Source organism: Thamnophis sirtalis, unplaced genomic scaffold, assembly GCF_051295495.1.
Source record: "Thamnophis sirtalis isolate CommonGarterSnake01/CBP01778 unplaced genomic scaffold, rThaSir2_p1.2 scaffold_5, whole genome shotgun sequence".
NCBI lineage: Eukaryota > Metazoa > Chordata > Lepidosauria > Squamata > Natricidae > Thamnophis > Thamnophis sirtalis.
Genome location: NW_028261385.1, coordinates 16741109 through 16760364, shown reverse-complemented (window position 1 = coordinate 16760364; position 19256 = coordinate 16741109). Strand labels below are relative to the sequence as shown.

At 38.6% G+C, this 19256-nt stretch overlaps 1 protein-coding gene across 2 annotated transcripts in view; it reads right to left on the bottom strand.

Moving 5' to 3' along the window:
* Positions 1-19256, bottom strand: part of WDR7 (WD repeat domain 7) — a 239759-nt gene that overhangs the window by 138922 nt on the left and 81581 nt on the right. For both annotated transcript variants that reach the window (XM_087715346.1, XM_087715347.1), the window contains one exon: positions 10672-10785. In XM_087715346.1, the coding sequence (XP_087571472.1) occupies positions 10672-10785 (114 nt within the window). The remainder of the gene's footprint in view (positions 1-10671; positions 10786-19256) is intronic.

Here is a 19256-nt window from a genome sequence, read left to right as displayed (position 1 = left end):
AGTTGTGGTTAGTATAAAGAAGGGTTGGTGCTTTGTTGTGTCTATGGCCTACTGAAGAGATGTAAAGTTGAATTTAAGAGATTAGTCAAACTCATTGTTGACTTTTGCTATTGATGCTGTAGCTATATTTCAGCTGTTTCATCTCTTCAAACAAAACAAAACAGTAAACAATGCTTAGGATTGGCAAATGGAAAAATGCAAAGTTAACCAACACCTTCCTCACCTCCATATTCTAAAAACACCTTGTGAAAAACAGAAATGCCTATCAAATTGTCAGGAAAATCCCCAAGCACCTTCTAAGAACTCTCTGGATCTACCAAGTACGTAACACAAACATAAAATATACATTTCGAAATAAAATTGAATAAATAAATGTAACTTTTATAAGGTCAAATCAATTTAACATAAATACTTTAGCGATAACAAAACAGATAACAACAGAATATTGCAATAGGCTTCTCAGAGTCCAAGAAAAAGATTGGCAGCTGCAAAATATTACAAGGGCAGGACCACAATATCAACTGGAGGGTAAGCAAAAAGTTAAGTAATATCCACATAACAAATTTAATAGGATACAGAAGTATATCCAGTTGCCAAAGCTTTTTTTTTCTTTTTCCTTTCAATAAATCTGATTACAGACAACTGTGAAAATTTTGCTTTCTCTTGGTAATAGAATGGGCAAATATATTACCTCTCAGGCCTCAAGGAGGAAAGCAAGATAAAAGCAAATACGGTTCTTGGTTCCATTGAATGGATATGACTGCGGACCATGAATGAATTTGTAGAATAATTTAAAGACAGGCTTAGAAACAGATGGATTAAGCTCCTTTAAGTGTTCTGACTTAGGCTTCCCAAGAACATGAAGCAAACTCCTCGTCTGGACAAAAAACCCTTTTATTAATTTACTGTGAATTCTGCTCATTCACAGCCAGCACAGTCTTTTCAGGGAGGATTCATAGTCACAGACCCTTGTCTGGCTTGGAGGGATGCCAGGCGATATCTGCAAAACTTGGCAAGGAGTCTCAGAGAGTCAAACTAATTGTCTCCTGCAAACTCCACTCCCCTTTTGCTCCTCTTTTATTTTCTCTGGGAGGGGCCATTCACCAGTGGCCTTACTCCTAAGTCGACCCCTAATCTTTAGCTGTTCCCTTCATCTGGCAACTCTGTGCATGCACACAATGGGAACAGGCTCCAGCTGTTCCTCTGCCTCACTGCTGTCTGCCTCTGAAGGCAGCTGATAACTGGCATACGGCTCTGGCCCCCTCTCTGCCTCCGACACAGAGCCCTCATCAGAGCCTTCCCCAAACTCCAGGACTGGCCCATGTTGCTCCCCAACCTCCTCACTGTCCGAATCTGCTGCCAGCTCTTCTGGCTGCTGGTGGACCACAACATTAAGGAATATTTGTGACCTCAAGACTGGATTATTGTAATGCGCTCTACATGGGGCTGCCCTTGAAGAGTGTTTGAAGACTCCAGTCAGTCCAGAACGCAGCCGCGCGAGCGATTGTGGATGCACCCAGGTACACCCACGTCACACCTATCCTCCGCGAGCTGCACTGGCTACCCATTAGTCTCCGAATCCACTTCAAGGTGCTGGTCACTACCTATAAAGCCCTACATGGCATCGGACCTGGGTACCTGAGAGACCGCCTCCTGCCGATTACCTCCCTCAGACCGATTAGATGTCACAGGTTAGGTCTCCTCCGGATTCCATCGGCCAGCCAATGTCGGCTGGCGACCCCCCGGGGGAGAGCCTTCTCTGTTGCAGCTCCAGCCCTCTGGAATGATCTCCCTGTCGAGATCCGGACCCTTACTACCCTCCCGGCCTTCCGCAAAGCCACCAAGTCCTGGCTGCTCCAGCTGGCCGGGGGGGCTGTGAAATATCCAGCCCCACGGAAATTGTGAAAGTTGTGGTTTTGTTTTTAAAGTGTTGTCTTTGTCTAGTTTTTCCCCTTTCCCTTGTCTATTGTGAGCCGTCCGGAGTCCTTCGGGAGTGGGCGGCATACAAGACAAATAAAATAAAATAAAATAAAATATGGAGAATGTCAGGAAGAGCATTGTTTCTTTCGCTATCCGCCATCAGTACAAAATCAAAACCAACACACTTTTGTTTACCACATTAACATTACATTACTTACGGGTCCATTTTTCAAGCGTGTGACATTCTTGCGCAGCCTTATTTCAATCAATACCTGGACTGCTTTTTCATAAAAAAGAAAAAGAAAAAAAAGCCCCTGTTCATATGTTCAAAATTCACAGGGTGGAATGTAACGCAGTGCTAATGAGCCTTGCTAACTCAAAAGGGTTGCTCTCTTTCGCAGGCCTCCCTACAGCCTCGAAACCTGCTTTAGAAAATTGAGGGATTTTTGAAAGACGTTGTGGTTTGTATGCAAGTGTGCGTGTGTATGGGAGTTATCCTCTCACATCTCATCTGTAGAAACTGCTTCGACTAACAAAAGCATACCAGTGGATTACATCTCCTAATATTATAACCATAAACCTAAATATCTATTTAGAGAAGAAGCCTCTTGCTTTCATGAAACATTTTAAGTGGCCTTGCTTCTTTATCTAGCTAAATATTGGTACGTTTTTTTTTTTTTTACTTTATATAAAACTGTCTCTCTTTTGTTCCCTAAAGCAAAGTGGAATATTGACTAGTCCTATTATGAATCTCTGAGCTGATTTCAGAAACCAAGCAATTGCACATAAATGGGATTAGGAGACCAATACCTAGGTCAGTCCTAACTAAATGCTCATCCAAACCTTTCTGGGGTGAAAGTGCATATTACATTATTAATGGACCTTTAGAGGCGTGCTTATTCTGCTATCTTTGTAGGAAACGGTCTACTTTTTGCTGACATGATCATCTCTTCTATGCTACACTTAAATTGCACCTAAAATGCTGCATAGTTATTAAAATTCCTTGTGTGTCCAATCATACTTGGCCGATAAAGAATTCTATCTATTTTATTCTTTAAAAAAAGAAAAAAAGACAGCCCTTGCCTCCGAGATACAACCTGAAAAAGAAATGTTGTAAAGAGAAGAGAGGAAGGCTGGGTCTGCAGTATTTGTTCTGGCCTAAAAAGACGGTCAGGTTGGGTTCCCTTTGTCATAAAATATGAGTCCCCAATCCCTGGGCAATGGCCCGGCACTGGGCTGCAGCCAGGGATGAAATGTACTTACCTTCACTACCAGTTCGCAAATGTGAGCATGCTCACACACACCACCTCCGTGCATGCGCAGGACCTTCCGCGCATGTGCAGAGCGCCAAAAATGGAAATAACATCTGGGCGGGTGGGCGGAGCCTGCTACCAAGTGCGCCTGAAAGGTAAGTAGAACAGTGCGGGGGGTGGGGGTGGAATCCGCTGTGCCATGCTATTTAGATTATAGATATATAGAATATAAATTGTGCATTGCAACTGATTGTCAGAAATACTAGTTTGCCTGAACTGGTAGCATTTTTTTACTACTGGTTCAGGCGAACTGGTAGTTATCTTTTACTACCAGTTTGGGCAAACCAGTCCGAACAGGTGGCATTTCACCCCTGGCTGCAGCCCATTCAGAATTGCCACTCGTGTGAGCACCTGCTGCTCACACATTTCCTGCCCCCCCTCAGTCCACAAACCTGGAAAGAGTTGGGGATCACTGGCATAAAACCCCTTCCTTGAAATGCACAAGATCTTTAGGCTGTTTGGGAGTGGGAGAACAAACCTAGAATACCTCCTTCAACTTTGTGGACCTGTGAGAAGTTTGACAGGGCCTAAAACAACACTGCTATTTTATGTTCATGTGAAATTGGACATCCAGAAGTTTGATTAAATCTGATATGTAGAAGGGGGGGAGAGGCAGTTTGTAGTATATATCCGCTTATCGTCCTCAGCAGGACTTCTCCTATGATACCACAAGCTCTTAAAATGATAAATGAATTTCTCCAACCGCCCCATGAACCAAAACTCAACAATAAATAATAAATACGTAATAAATAAAGCCGCTATGATGGGGGAGACGGTTTTGATAGATGGATAGACCCAAGGTTCAGCTATCATTCAAAGTTTGCTTTGGGCTTTTCTACTTGCTTTGCCCTCAACCAGCCTGCTCTGGAAATTGTTCAAAGCGGTAGCAAGTTTTGACAGCACTCCTAGCCCTATAAAGACTAATGAAATTGTAAAAAGGATTTTAAAACACAGCCCCACACCCCCAGCAATATGATGGTCTATCTGCCTCCGACTGTTTCTGCCCATCTTATAAGATGAAGATCCCTGGGTCCCTTGGATAAATATCATTTGGGGAGCTTAGGAAGTGTGTGTTGCAGTACCTGCCCTCTGGAATCATCTCTGTCCCCCACCCCTCACCCCAAAGAGATTCAAGTGAACCCTACATTTTGGATGTTTATGAAACTGTTAAAAACCTGGAAAATCTCTCAGGCCTTGGGAATGTTTAGCTATGCAGTCTATGGTTGGATATATTGTTCTGGTTATCCACAATCTTTTTATTCATATTTATATATTTTGCTTTTCTTTTTTTATCTGTAAACCACTCAGAGATGGTCATGAATTAGGCCACCCTTGAAATTGGATGTAATAAATAAATCAGTAGCTCACGATGCATCTATTTTAAGAAAGAACCTTTGCTTTACAGTATAGGCTGGCATTGTTTTTTTCATATATTACATTCTATATTTCTATATTTCATATATAAAAACAAATGCTACGTGGAATTCTTTACACAGTATTACAGTCTGCCAAGTCAAAATCAACTATGAGGAACAATTATTTACAAATCATGAGATCTTTTTTATTTCTAGCCTTCACAATTTACCAAATTTGTTTTGCGGTTAGTTCCAAAATACTGTTCAGGAAACATCCTACCACAGCTGAATCTATTTTTTTTTAAACCCATGTTCATCCTTGGTCTTTATAGGAACACAAGTTGACCAAGTGATAACAGTTAAAATGGGAGATATGACACCCATTGCTATGAATGGTCACCATAATGTATCTAATGAGTGGCACAATTCTGATAGGTCTTTTATCATAAATTAGAGGATACTGGCTTTCCAGTAGATGTCTGGCCAGAAGCTTCAAGGTCATCAATCATGGGAGCCCCTCCCTGTCACTTAAAACTCTAAATTACATGTACACCCTTTATCTTTCCAGAAAGTGAGAGGTGGAACTGAGAAGGTTAAAAAAGAGAGATGGTACTATATTATAGCTTTTTAAAGCTTCTCCTCGGAGGACAAGTGAGGGCTGAAGTTTGTCAGAGGCTATGAAAATGCTGCTCATCAAGAGCAGAAAAAGCACTATGGTGAATCTAGGTGACAGAAGACAGAAGGGTTGAAAGCTGGACAGAAAGTCTCAAAGACTTCCAGAAAGAGGCCTGCAGCTGTTCAGCAGTCTGGTGGCTGAAGGTCCAAGAGAGAAGAGCAGGGCTGAGAACAACAGAAGAAGAAAAAAAAAATCTGTGCAAGTGTTTGTCTCTATAAAACTCTCCGAGAAAGATGAAGTATGTAAATAGTCCCAAAGTCCACTTAACTAATTGAAAACTACAAGAACCCTGCCTATGCGAAACCAGAGCAAACTGTAAACAAAATAAGCACATTAATTAAGAGGGGAAACAAAAGCAAGAAAAAATGATAGACATAAACAGTGAAAGAAACACATTAGTTAATAAAAGTACTGTTCCCCAACTTGTCCAGCTTTGCAGACCGATGGGAAGGGGTGGGGAGGGGAGGGTTCCATGCAAGTGGCTGGCTTCCGTGGCCCGGTTCACAGCCCAGTAATGGACCACAACCAGGGGGTTGGGGACCCCTCCTGTAAAATCTTTAAAATAACAGAATATAGAAGGAATTTTGTAATACAAACTTCCTTTACATAATAGCTTACACAATAAGTCTTATTTCATAAGTTAGCCAATTTTCTCAATAAATTTTTATTCCACTCCATTTTGCTTTTCATGCATTCTCTGGTTTGTTGCTACGCCAAAAACATTTAAAACCATAACAAGATCTCATTTACCTCCAATCTGCCATTAAGGAATTAAGAAAGTAAGAAGCTTTAGAGAGTTTTCCTAAACTTCCCGTTAACGGAGACAGGAAGAATACTTTATTTCTTACGCGAAGTATGAAGGAGTATGAAGGAGAGAGATGTATTTTCACAATGGCTTCTATTTTTGCATTCTGGACTTGGTTCAGTCTTCAATATGGTACAAAATTACCTCAACTCTGCCAGCCAGAAGGGATATACAGATGCTTTATTAGCAAGGAATTTCAGAAACTATCAAGAAGCCTAGATCAATACACAGTCTTGCACTAAATCCTCTTTCAACTATATTCTTGAACACTGGAAATGGATATTTTTTCACCATTAGATGCTTTCAAAAATAATTCATTTCTATTATATTTAGATTTCTGAACTCATAGTGATAATGTATTTTGCCAAATATATAAAAGACATTATTGAAAGTATAGGGTAAATCTGGATGGAGGAAAATATCATGACGGTGTTATTAAAGTAGATTATTTTTTTAAAAGGAACAATGGCCTTCAGTGAGCAGGGATTTTAAGATGCATTTATATCACTCTCCACATGATCTGTGTGACACTAAAAGATCAGAATACAAAGTGTGGCAAAGACAGATGTTCAAATTAGATTTCTGCTCATTGACAGAACTACAAACTATTTCAAGAATCCCATGATGTACATTTTATACTGCTGATTGGAATTGTTGAAAACTAGCCAAACCTTAGCGTGAGATAAATATAATACACAGCACATCTAAACAACCCATTGCTTTTTCTGCTGGTTGCACACAGTAAATAATGAATCTTTCGTAAATGAATGGAAGTAATTATGCAAAATCAAGGTATTTTATTTATATATAAATAAAACAGATATTTATTTCATTTTATAGAATCCAACGGAACAGAGTTAGGTTCAAAATTCAAATCACTTTATGGTGGTCGTTAACCAGCAGAACAGTTGGGTTCAGAGTTAGAAATACTAGACCAGCTGCTCTTATGCAGCTCAATCTTCTGGAGGACCATCCTTCCAGAAATATGGATGGGGCCTTCCCTCCTGGGCATTTGGAAAGCCTTTGAAAACTGAATTAAAGGTTACTGTGGTTGTGAGTCCTTTGTGGTAGTGTTCCCTTATAGCTGCCAGGATTGCTTTGTTTTTAAATTGTACCATTTGCCAATATTGTAAAGAAGGGATGCACTTTCATGAAACACAGATTCGCTAAGATTTTATATCGTCTGGAAATAAGTTAGGGAAAAACTCCAAGATATTTCAGCAAAACTATGACAACAGAGGTTAAAAAAATAATTATGCAAATATAATAGGATACAAAAAAAAAGATAGATAGATAGATAGATAGATAGATAGATAGATAGATAGATAGATAGATAAGCAATGATCCCTACCCAAATAAGGCAGATTTGTTTGTCAAGATATTATTTGCCATTATTTAACAACTATGATTAATTTATAAGTTTATATACTTTATGTATAAATTTTATACACCAATCAATTCCAACACAAAGGACAGAGCTAGATGATGAGCCCAGTTCAGTTCTGATAGTCAGAAGTTTTGAATTTTATCCTTTTTTTTCTATTTTCATATCTGGTTCTGGCTGGCTGACTTAGCAAAATATACCAATATACAGATCCTACAAATCTGAAATCTGTCCTCCCATATTTTAGAGCACAGAATATTTTAATCTATGACCATACTGCTTCTTTAAGTTGAGGTCATTAAATCTGTCAACAAGAAGTAGTGATATAGTATTATAATCTCAGATTTTGACAATGTCAGTGACTTTTGACCTTTTCTTTTATTATGTGGTCAGCTGTGCTGACCAAAGAAAGCTGAAACTAATCTTTGAGACACAAAAGCTGCAAATAGTGCTTTTCTATTTCATGAGAAATGTAATTCAAATGCAGAACTCTCCTATATGCATTAACAAATTATTATAAAAGAAATTTAAAGCATATAAACAGTAGATTAAAAGAGACACTGCTGCTTACTAGAATCATACTATTTCTTTATCTTATTTCTGATAAGTTCATTCTAGGTGATATATTTCCTGTGTATGTATATAAACTAAGGTAGAACATGAGGCAGCTATTAGAACTGGATCATTAACTAGTTAATTTGTTTTAGTTACTGATAATACTGAACTTTATTTTTCACATTTAAAACAACATTTTTTTTAAAAAAAAAGTATTTTAACAGGATATATAATTGGCTGTAAGTTACATATCCTACATCAGACACGATTGTCCATATAATTTGAACGGTAGTCTCTTTCTACAGACAAAAGAATTTTCAAGGAATGGAAGTGGAACTGATTTGCTTTTATTTTAGTTATTAAAAATGTTGACTGATTTGGTAATAACTATGACACATGTTCATCGGGAAGTGAATCAATAGTTATTAGCATTTAAAAAATAAATATATAAATATAGAGAAATGGAATGAAAACACCACATTTCATTAGGATTATATTTATCAATGCAATTATATTTGAAGTAGTCTTTTGCTACTAATAGCCTGATCCTGAGAGAAATATTAGTAATCTATTAATAGTTCGATCCTGAAACCAACATTATAAACATGTAACCAAGGTTGAGCATCTTACACTCTTTTTTAAAAACAACGCAGTTATCAGTAAAAAAGTAAGAATGTCCAGCACAGTGGCCATATTCTAAAAAATAATGCATAGAGATCAGAAATTACTACAGACTTATTAATTAATAATTTGTTTTCATGAATTTATATCTGGTCTCATCCAAATCAGGCAGTTCTCAATAAAAATATAAAATATAGAAAGCTGTCAAGTCCAAAGCATAAACTTGCACAGTAATTATATAGCTGTGTTGCTTTGAATGAATAGGAGTCATTATTCAGCGATCACAAAATGTGAGAAATTATCAAAACACCAATGGATTTACTGCCCCGTGTTTTGTGGTGCAAATACTCAGTCTAACTACTAACTAGATCCTATTTCTTTTCAATTGCCACAAAAATAAGCTTTATAGTGATAATGGTTTCAATGTATTTGCCTATGTGATTTTTGTACTGTAATTTATATAGGCATCTAGTCAACAGAAATACAGTTGCTTTGAAAATTTGCACAAAAATCTATATATAGCTCAATCAAGTAACAAGGTTCCAAGAGAAAGCATATATAATCTCTAGCCTATCGTTTTATTAGTTTTTAAAGAAATCTTGCAGTCATGTAAATTGTGAAGAAAGTAAATAACCTTTTCTTTCAGTACACCTGCTACGGATAGCTTAAACAAGAGGGAAATCAATTAGTGAAAGAAATGAAATATTTGACATATTCCTTTATAAATGCCATTATGCAGATTCTCTCCCTTTGGATAAAAAAGGGAAAAGGTCATTAAGTTGCTGTCTTATTCCTTCAGAGTGCATCCCTAACCAAAGTGAAGCTTTAACTGAATAAAACTTGATTTGCTCACAAATACTTTGCCTTCTCTTTGTTAACATTTCCATTATGCAATAAGTACTTATTTTATTCCACAAAATCAAGCTATTCTCCAAAGGACCGGAAGGCAAACAAGAAGCAATGGATGGAAGCTAATCAAGGAGAGAATCAACCTAGAATTAAGGAGAAATTTCCTGACACTGAGAACAATTAATCCGTGGGCTGACTTATGGGTGCTCCAGTACTGGAGGTTTTTAAAAAGAGATTGGACAACCATTTGTCTGAAATGGTTAGACTAGAAGAGCTCCAGGTTCCTTCCAATTCTGTCATTCTGTTAAACACCATGTACATTGCTTATCTAATCACAATTAATTAATTGCAGTAACTATTCTCAAGAAAGAATTATTGTTTGAAATCCATCATCAACATGAATATTCTCCATTTGTCCAACATACTGTAATCCTTGACCTATGCCAAACTGTCTCTAATTAATTTATTCATTAATCTACCTTTCATATTTATATTTATATACCCTCGTCTTCTGAATGTGATTCTAGGCAGCATACAGTTAAAACTGATCACAAAAAACAAGCACTAAAATTATACTATAATAAAAACCATAATACATTTATTAATATTATTAACAAAACTGGGTAAAAGTATATTTGGTACAGTGCAGCCATCTCACCAGTTTTCCATTATCCCAGGATGGCTTACACAAAAGCAACTACTTGGGCTATGACCCTTTGAGGAAATAAAACACTATAAAAATAAACTGAGCATATGTCCATAATTAATGTTTATTATTTCAACAAAGTCAGTAAATTGTCTTATTGCATGAATATTTATACTTGATGGTTTTAATGTTTCTTATTCTGTAAGGTGTCCAGAGTTGCTCAAAATAAGATGGGTGGTAAACCAATTTGTTCACATAGTAAGATTTGGAAATCTACAAGATTGCTCACGCTGTATTTGAGCAAAAAGAAAGCAGATCCTAAGCAATAAAATTAACAGAACCCAGCTGAATCTTTACAGTGACATGTTTATAAAGTGAAATACATCTAGATATATTAATTCCTGAAATAACTTCACAGTGAAATTTCAGATGATGCAAATGCTTTATTGTAAAACATTGTTCAAAATGGAGAGATGTTGTCTGCAAGTTGTGAAATACCACATCAAAAGCAGAGTGTCAGTGGGATTATACCGACGATGACACTTACCTCCTGAGATGTCCTCGTCAACCAGATCATGTTCTTCTTCTTGAATTTTGGCTTCAGGTCCTGACTGTTCAGGGGTAACGTTAACGGTCTGAATGGTTTCTGCCGTCACTCCAGCTGAAACATCAAGACACAAAACATTAAACCCACTTGTAATTTTCTCTGAATTAGAGAAAACATATTTAAACTTTATATTATGCCTTTATCACATTGAATAATCTGATGTATTGAGATGAGATTGGATAGCCCAGTGTTTTTCAACCTTTTTTGTGCAAAGGCACACTTTTTTCATGAAAAAAATCACGAGGCACACCACCATTAGAAAATGTTAAAAATTTTTAACTCTGTGCCTATATTGATTATATATATAAAGTAATTTTCCCACGGCACACCTTACACTATGTCACGGCACACTAGTGTGCCGCGGCACAGTGGTTGAAAAACACTGGGATAGCCTACAAAAATTAGTGAATTGATATCTCTTTGCCCAGGGTTTTCAGACTTTGACCCGAGTTCAACAATTTCAAGATTTCTTGAGCTTCTGAACCTTTTCAAGTTCTAATTAATAAACTCGGGAATAATATAGAACTAATGGTAAACAAAAATGGTACTTCCTGCATAGAAAGCAATGTTCTCACAATCTGGGTGGATAAAGTTCTACATTCAAATGAGGCTCATATTTAAGAACAAGAAACTTTGCAACTGACAATTGCTTCATCCCCAGTGAAAATCAGTAAAGATACAAAAGTACATTTGTCCTGTTGGTAATTTTGCTTCCCATCTGTTTGTTGCTCCTAACTTTTCCTTCTATCCATCTGTTCCCTCCCTCTCTGCTGAAAAAGGCATATGGTATGCTTATAAGGGCAGAGGTCTTCAGTTAGGGCAAGGACATGCAAACTGCCCTGAATACTTAGGACACTGTATGGTAAGTACAATAAATGCAATAAATGCACTTCAAAATAGCATAACTATGCTTGTTGTTTCTATTTCGTGGCACGACAAAACCGCGCTCGACTAAAGCGCGCCCGATTAAACCGCGTCACTGACGTCATCAACAGGGCGACAACAGCGAGCGTGGAGAAAGAAGGGCGCTTTAAATAGTGCTTTGAAAGCAAGCCGATTCAAGTTAAGGTAAGGGTTAGGTTTAGGTTTAGGATTAGGATTAGGATTAGGATTAGGATTAGGTTTAGGGTTAGGTTTAGGGTTAGGTTAAGGGTTAGGGTTAGGTTTAGGGTTAGGTTAAGGGTTAGGATTAGGTTTAGCGTTAGATTAAGGGTTAGGTTTAGGGTTAGGTTTAGGGTTAGGTTAAGGGTTAGGTTTAGGGTTAGGTTTAGGATTAGGATTAGGTTTAGGGGGATTAGATTTAGGGGTTAATTTTAGGTTTAGCGTTTACAGCGTGCTTTTTTCTCCGCACTGTTGTCGCGCTGTGATGGCGTCAGCTACGCGGTTTCGTCGAGCGCCCTTTAGTCGAACGCAGTTTTGTGGTGGAACCTTTCTATTTTACTCCATTACTGATTTAATAGCATATAAGGGGTTAGGTTCCTTCTCTAAGGGTTTATTTTAAAGAAAAGAGAGGCTATATAAAGATAATGCATATCTTCTAGACTCAGCACCAAGGAAGGTTGTCAAATATCCATTGTGAGAACTAAAATTGGCCATGTCAAAAGAGCATAGTGATCCATTTCAATAACAATGCATAGGTGCCAACCATACCTTCCACTTAAAAAGCATGGTCAAGAGAAAGAGATAAGATTTGAGCTTTGAGACTGCTATAGCCTGACTCTTACAGTGAATGTGGCTTCTGATTTTCTTCGTGTTAATGGCTTTTCTCTCAAATGTGCCAAAAGTTGTGTTCTATAAGCTCCAGACTCCAGCCCTGGAGCCATTTGACCCCTGGCACCTTCAGGGCTGCCACCTTCTAACTTATAGTATCCACCCGAGAGAAGTTCAGACATTTACATCACTAAACAATGCAACAACCCCAAATGCTCAAACACAATCCAATCCAAAATGCTCAAAGCCAGAGAGATGAAAAGTAACGTCAAAAACCAATACGCCCAATTTGGTCAGAGGTCTCAGTGCTGAATACACTGCACAATCATGATTCTCTGATGTTTTAGACAAGGGTCCATCTCACCAGGCGCTGACAGAAATTAAACCTGAAATCTTTTGCATTCAAAATGAATGCCCCCCCCCCCAATCACCCGACCCATCACTGTTATAAAAAATGGCTGAGTGGCTTAATGACACTGGAGATGGTGTCTGCTCCAGCGGTTCAAGTCCTAGCACAGCATGGCAAGGTGCGTTCCCATCATTCACCTTGGCTTCTGCCCCCCTTGCAGTTCAAAAGCATGTTCTATGCGTGTAGATAACTAAGTACCACTTCGGTGGGAAGATGAGTCGGGGCTCTGTGGAGGCAGTCAGATGCCTGCCAACTCTGAACCTTCCTGATTGTGGCAGTTGTTTGTGAGGTGGTTGCAGGGAGGGAGGGACCTACTGTAGAAAGAGCCACTTTTCTTTCTCTCTGATGCGAAACCAGTTTGCCCTCCTTTGATGCACCTTGGGAAGTGTGTGGGCATTTCCTGCAACAGAGCTGGTATCTTGGCAATCAAACTACTACTCTACAATAGCATTGTGGTCTCCTGGCTAATGTAACACCACCATATGCCAACAACAACAAAAACAACAATAGTAAGGTAAAGGTAAAGATTCCCCTCGCACATATGTGCTAGTCATTCCTGACTCTAGGGGGAGGTGCTCATTTCCGTTTCAAAACCAAAGAGCCAGCACTGTCCAAAGACATCTTCATGGTCATGTGGCTGGCATGACTAAACACTAAAGGCACACAGAATGCTGTTACCTTCCCACCAAAGATGGTTACTATTTTTCTCCTTGCATTTTTACATGCTTTCAAACTGGTAGGTAGACAGAAGCTGGTACATTAACAGGAGCTCACTCCGTTACGTGGCAATAGGGATTCAAACAACAGTGCTCCCTTATAATTTTTCCTATGTTGGTCAAAACCTCTCCCAATGAAAAGGAATTCTACTATTAGGGAATCTAAGTAATTCACTTTCACCTGACCTTTACTCATTGGATAAACTCAAAATCCTACTCTAAGTTATGGAGGAGGAGGAGGAGGAGGAGGAGGAGGAGGAGGAGGAGGAGGAGGAGGAGGAGGAGGAGGAGGAGGAGGAGGAGGAGGAGGAGGAGGAATAATTCTTGAAAAAAGATATGCAGGAACCAATTAAGATGCCATCAAATGGATGAATTCCTCCTAAACTTCCCAGCACAATTTATTATTATTATAAAACAGATTTATATCCTGTTTTTCCTCTAGGAGCTCAAGGCAATGTGCAGACCATTCCTTCTACCATTTTGCCCTGACGGTAAGTTGGGCAGAGAAATAGTGACTTATCCAGAAGCAACCAAGGTGGCGCAGTGGTTAAATGCAGCACTGCAGGCTACTGCTAGATCAGCAGTTCAGCGGTTCAAATCTCACCGGCTCAGGGTTGACTCAGCCTTCCATCCTTCCGAGGTGGGTAAAATGAGGACCCAGATTGTTGGGGGCAATATGCTGACTCTCTGTAAACCGCTTAGAGAGGGCTGAAAGCCCTATGAAGCGGTATATAAGTCTACTGCTATTGCTATATTGCTATTGCTATTGCAACCACTGATCTATACTAATCAGAGCTACCAACTGGACAGCAAAACATGCAATAACGTTACTTAGAAAGCATTATCAACTTCCACAGAAAGCAGTGCTTACACTAGTTTATATTTAACACTGAAAAGCCAGGGCATATTATTTATTATTCATAAAGCAAATCTGTCAGATTTCTTCTGAACCTCCATGAGGGGAAAATATCATAAATAATAAAAAATAAATAAACCCAGCCACAGCTTTGGAGGCAGAAGGGAGGAGGTGAAAGGTAAAAAGAAGAGAGAAATGTGAAAAACAGAAATAAATCAGATGAAGACAGACTGTGAAATACAGGTCCTTTTTTTTTTTTTGAAATAAAGTCAATGAAGAAAAGCATGCATTACCCAGCCTTACCTCCCTAGTCTTCAATGCTTTTTTAAATAAGGAAAGTCAACTATAAGAACCATTTTGCCCACTTACAGGATTTTACATGGGACTATTACAAGGTATTTGCCTATTTGCAGACTAACAATAATGCAGAAGGACTGCCGAAACCATAGTTTTGGTCTTTAGAAGGAACAATACATTTTGCCAATGGGGCGGTCATAATATTCATTTAATTCAATGTAGGCTCCGCCCTACTCCAAACTGACTTGGACAGCCTGCAATATAAATAAACCACAAAACACACATACACACACATACACACACACACAATACCGGAGAAGATGGGATCTGATTGTTCCATCTAAACATAAACAAAAGCACATCCATCTCAAATCAAAGGTAATCGGTTTAGCAATAAATGAAAATAATATTTTTTCCATTCAGAAAATAACAGAAACAAGCAATAATTTTCAGTAATGTATGGCTGTGAAAAATGGATCATAAGAAAGGCTGAGCGCCAAACAATTGAGGCCTTTGAACTATGGTGCTGGAGAAGACTCCTGTGAGTCCCTTGGACTGCAAAGTGATCAAACTGGTCAGTCCTAGAGGAGATCAACCCTGACTGCTCTTTAGAAGGCCAGATCCTGAAGATGACACTCAAATACTTTGGCCACCTAATGAGAAGGAAGGACTCCATGGAGAAGAGCCTAATGCTGGGAAAGATTGAGGGCAAAAGAAGGAGAGGATGACAGAGAATTAGGTGACTGGATGGAGTCACCGAAGCACTAGGCGAGAACTTAAATGAACTCCAGAGGATGGTGGAAGACGGGAAGTCCTGGAGGAATGTTGTCCATGGGGTTGCGATGGGTCAGACATGACTTCGCAACTAACAACAATCATCTGAGTAAATGGCTTGAATACTACAACATTGCAGGTGTTTTAATACTCTTCTAAACATCTGTAGCTGGATTCCATTTTATCAATGCAACACAGGTCAACTTCAAGAATCCTTTGAAGTCATCTGATTGTTGCCAGCAATAGAAAGTATTTAGACGGTGCCTCATTATTTGGTTCTGAGTGATTTTTAAAAAAAAATCACAACATTGCATGTAAACAGTGTTCAACTTCTCTGGATGTACCTTCAAGTGCCAAATGTGCAATCAAATACTGTACATTCAAGTCTCTAAACATTCAGAGAAAGGGATCAGCTCAGATCTGGAACATCAGGGAGAATGATATGAATTGGACAAGCATAAATTACATCATTGTCACAAAACTTTACCCCCTCTGTAAGAAAGGAAACTTGTGGGGCGGGGGGAGGACAGAGAACTTGGCTGTTCTCTGGCTAGAAAGAACTATGTTAATGTCAATCAGTTGTTTTTTGAAGCCTACATTTATTGACTTGGAAAAGCAGAAGAAAAAGACCTAGAGTTTAAACCTTGGAGCATAGATTTCTACCGATTTGGTTTCCATGTATGGCCATGGAACATCTGTGTGCATATAGATGTCATGTCTGGTTGCAAAAGATAATAATCCATAATCCACACTATGTCTGAGAACCTTCTGCTAAGAAATCTAATTCCTAAATAAAGGGTAAGGGTCTGGAGTGCTTAGATTTAGCAGTGCAGCCTGACAAATCTACTAGATTTGCCGTTTCATGCCAGCAATCCATCATCTAAAAAATTTAGACCACAATCCCAGAAAGCAAAATCTCTCTATCTGAAATACTCTTTCACTTTCTAGCTCTTTTACATGGACTGGGGGGACGGATAAGTAGAATATCTTAAATTCTTAAGCTTCCTTCCTTCTTCCCTTCCTAGATTTTCAAAGTTCAGAGCTGCTCTTTGTGGTATCATCTGTCCCCCACATAGATTATAAGAAAAGGATAATTGTCAGAAGACTTGACAAGCTTTCAAAGTTGCTGTGTCACATCCCTGATGCTTGTACTTGACAGGAAGCTGATTTTATAAGATTATGGGTAAAATCTGCAGATATTTTTTAGCTCTTCATAGTAGCGAGCCACTAAGTATCAGAACTCTTTTTTCTTTTTCTACAAAATTCTTTCCCTCCCTCCCTCCTTCCTTCCTTCCTTCCTTCCTTCCTTCCTCTTTCCACCCAGATTTTTGAAGTTCAAATCTGCTCTTTTTCATATTATCTGCCTCCACATAATTTATAACAAAAGGAGATTTGTCAGAAGCTTGACAAGCTTTTGAAGTTGTTCTGTGACATTCCTGATCCTTGTCCCTGATTTTTACAAATTTGTGGGTATAATCTGCATTTTTTTTAGTTCCTCACAGTAGTGAGCCAATAGATATTAGAACATACACACACATGGTCTCTCTCTCTCTCTCTCTCTCACACACACACACACACACAAACAAACACACTTCTCAATAAGCAGAGGACAAACAGATTGAGACATAGGTAACTATTTTTTCTAGCAGAGATGAACATAACTATTTATTTATTAAATTTGTTTGCTACCTATCACGCAGCAAGGCGACTCTGAGTAGTTTGCAAAACCATAACATCTATACATATCGTATATATTTTAAAAACAAACATGTTTCTTAACTGTAAACTGTATTCAGGAACCTTGCAAGAGACCAACATCTTCTATAGGACTCAGCAAGTAACACAGTTTAAAAACATCTGGGTGAAATCTGACCATGCCTGATACAGAAACAGAAAACTTTTCTCTGTGGTGTCACTTATCAGTGGTTGTTATCTCTCAACTGAAGCCAGAAAGCTTAGTTTCAATTATTACTTTTTTTAATCATTCACATTTCTGCATTAAGTCTAAACCTCTGAAACTGAAGCCTTGTCACATGCATTTTATCCAACATACAGATGCAAAAATTCAACTAAAAGCACTTAAGGATTTGAAAGATAGGAAGCTGAAATTCCCTGTCTTTTACAGCGATACAAATGCAAAGATGAAGGATCGTTAACTGAAAACCACAATGCTTAAAGTCATTATTCCTGCACATCTAACTGTGCAGAGGACTGGAGCTTCCATTCAGATACGAAAGGGGCAGAAGCAGAATTGGAATAAATAGATAATAACTTAAATCTTCCAGATGTTGTTGAAAAAAAACAAAAAACAAATTCGCATCGATGAATTGATCAAGAGAGGGGTGTGCGTGTTTGTGTTAGTGTGTGCTGGCAGAGACAGTTGGCACACATATCTGAATAAATAAGAATGTGCTAATATTGAAAGATGCAAGACTTTCCGCGGTTTATTTTCAGACAGAAGGTTTGTATTTATTGGAAACAGATTTCTGCAGTGACTGACCAGTGCTGCCCCACACTGCATGACAGACAGACTGACTTCTTCACATTAATTCACTTCACACTATTTCTATCGATCCACAGTCAGTTCCCCAGTCTCTCTGCACACATTGCCTGTCTGGCTGCCTACATCCACATCAGCACATATACACAAAGGCCACAGAAAGATAACCTTTTGCTTTCCATTAAAGACACAGTAGCCATTTTTTTTTTACTCTATCTGCAGCAACATCAGACATATAAATATACCGGAGTTTCTATTACCTGCAGGACAAATCGAGTACTCAAAGATTTCAAATACATTCCAATGTTGCTGTCTTAAAAAAAATAAAATAGCGTTTTTCACATTTTAAGAATGTGAAAGAAGAACATTTTTTTGGCAAAAAAAAAAAGAAGAAGAAGTATCAGTGAATATTGTGCTGCTTGGAGAGAAGGGAAAAAAGTGGAACAATAGATGTACGGGAAAGAAATTGTCATGCTATATAGTACTGCAGTCTCAAGCATTAAGCTGAACACAGATGAATCTGGATTGTCTCTTTTGGTAAGAGATTTTTTCTAAGATTCGTGTGAATTTAAATGCATAGCCAAATTCAAAGCATGATTTTAGCTGAAATATAATCATGCAGTAATTGTAAGAATTGGACATACTATATATACATAGACATACACACATACACACACACACAACCCCCCCCCACACACACACATGTACGTGCAGGTCTTGGCATATTCGGGTCTTTTCCCATGTAAGATTGACAGTATCTTGGCGATGTTTCGACGAGGTCACACTCGCCATCTTCAGGCTGGTGCCTTTGGCTTCATGCTTGTGCGAGCAAAGCGTGATCGGAGCTGCCGTTTTTCTATAAATATAGGTGGGGTGGGGTGGAATGTTGGCTTTGTTGCTTTAAATGGATTCATTGGCTGTGTTGTCATATCTTGATTGGTTATTGGAATTGATGTTTGGTGAGGGTGAACACAAGAATGCAGTCAGAAAAGAAGAAAACACTCCCTCCCTTTTCCAGCACCTTAAAGCAACAGGACATGAAATTGATTTTGAAGGAACCAAATTACTCTCCAAAACTGAACACTTCAACAAGAGAATAATTATGGAAGCTATCGAAAGAAACACCTCCCACAATATGAATAAACGTGATGATACCTCCCGCCTACCAGACATAGGGAAACTATTTCTAGTCAATAAACAAGTCCCAGCCACAAAATCTGGCACAGGACTCAGAACAACATAGGACACCATCAGCAATCACAC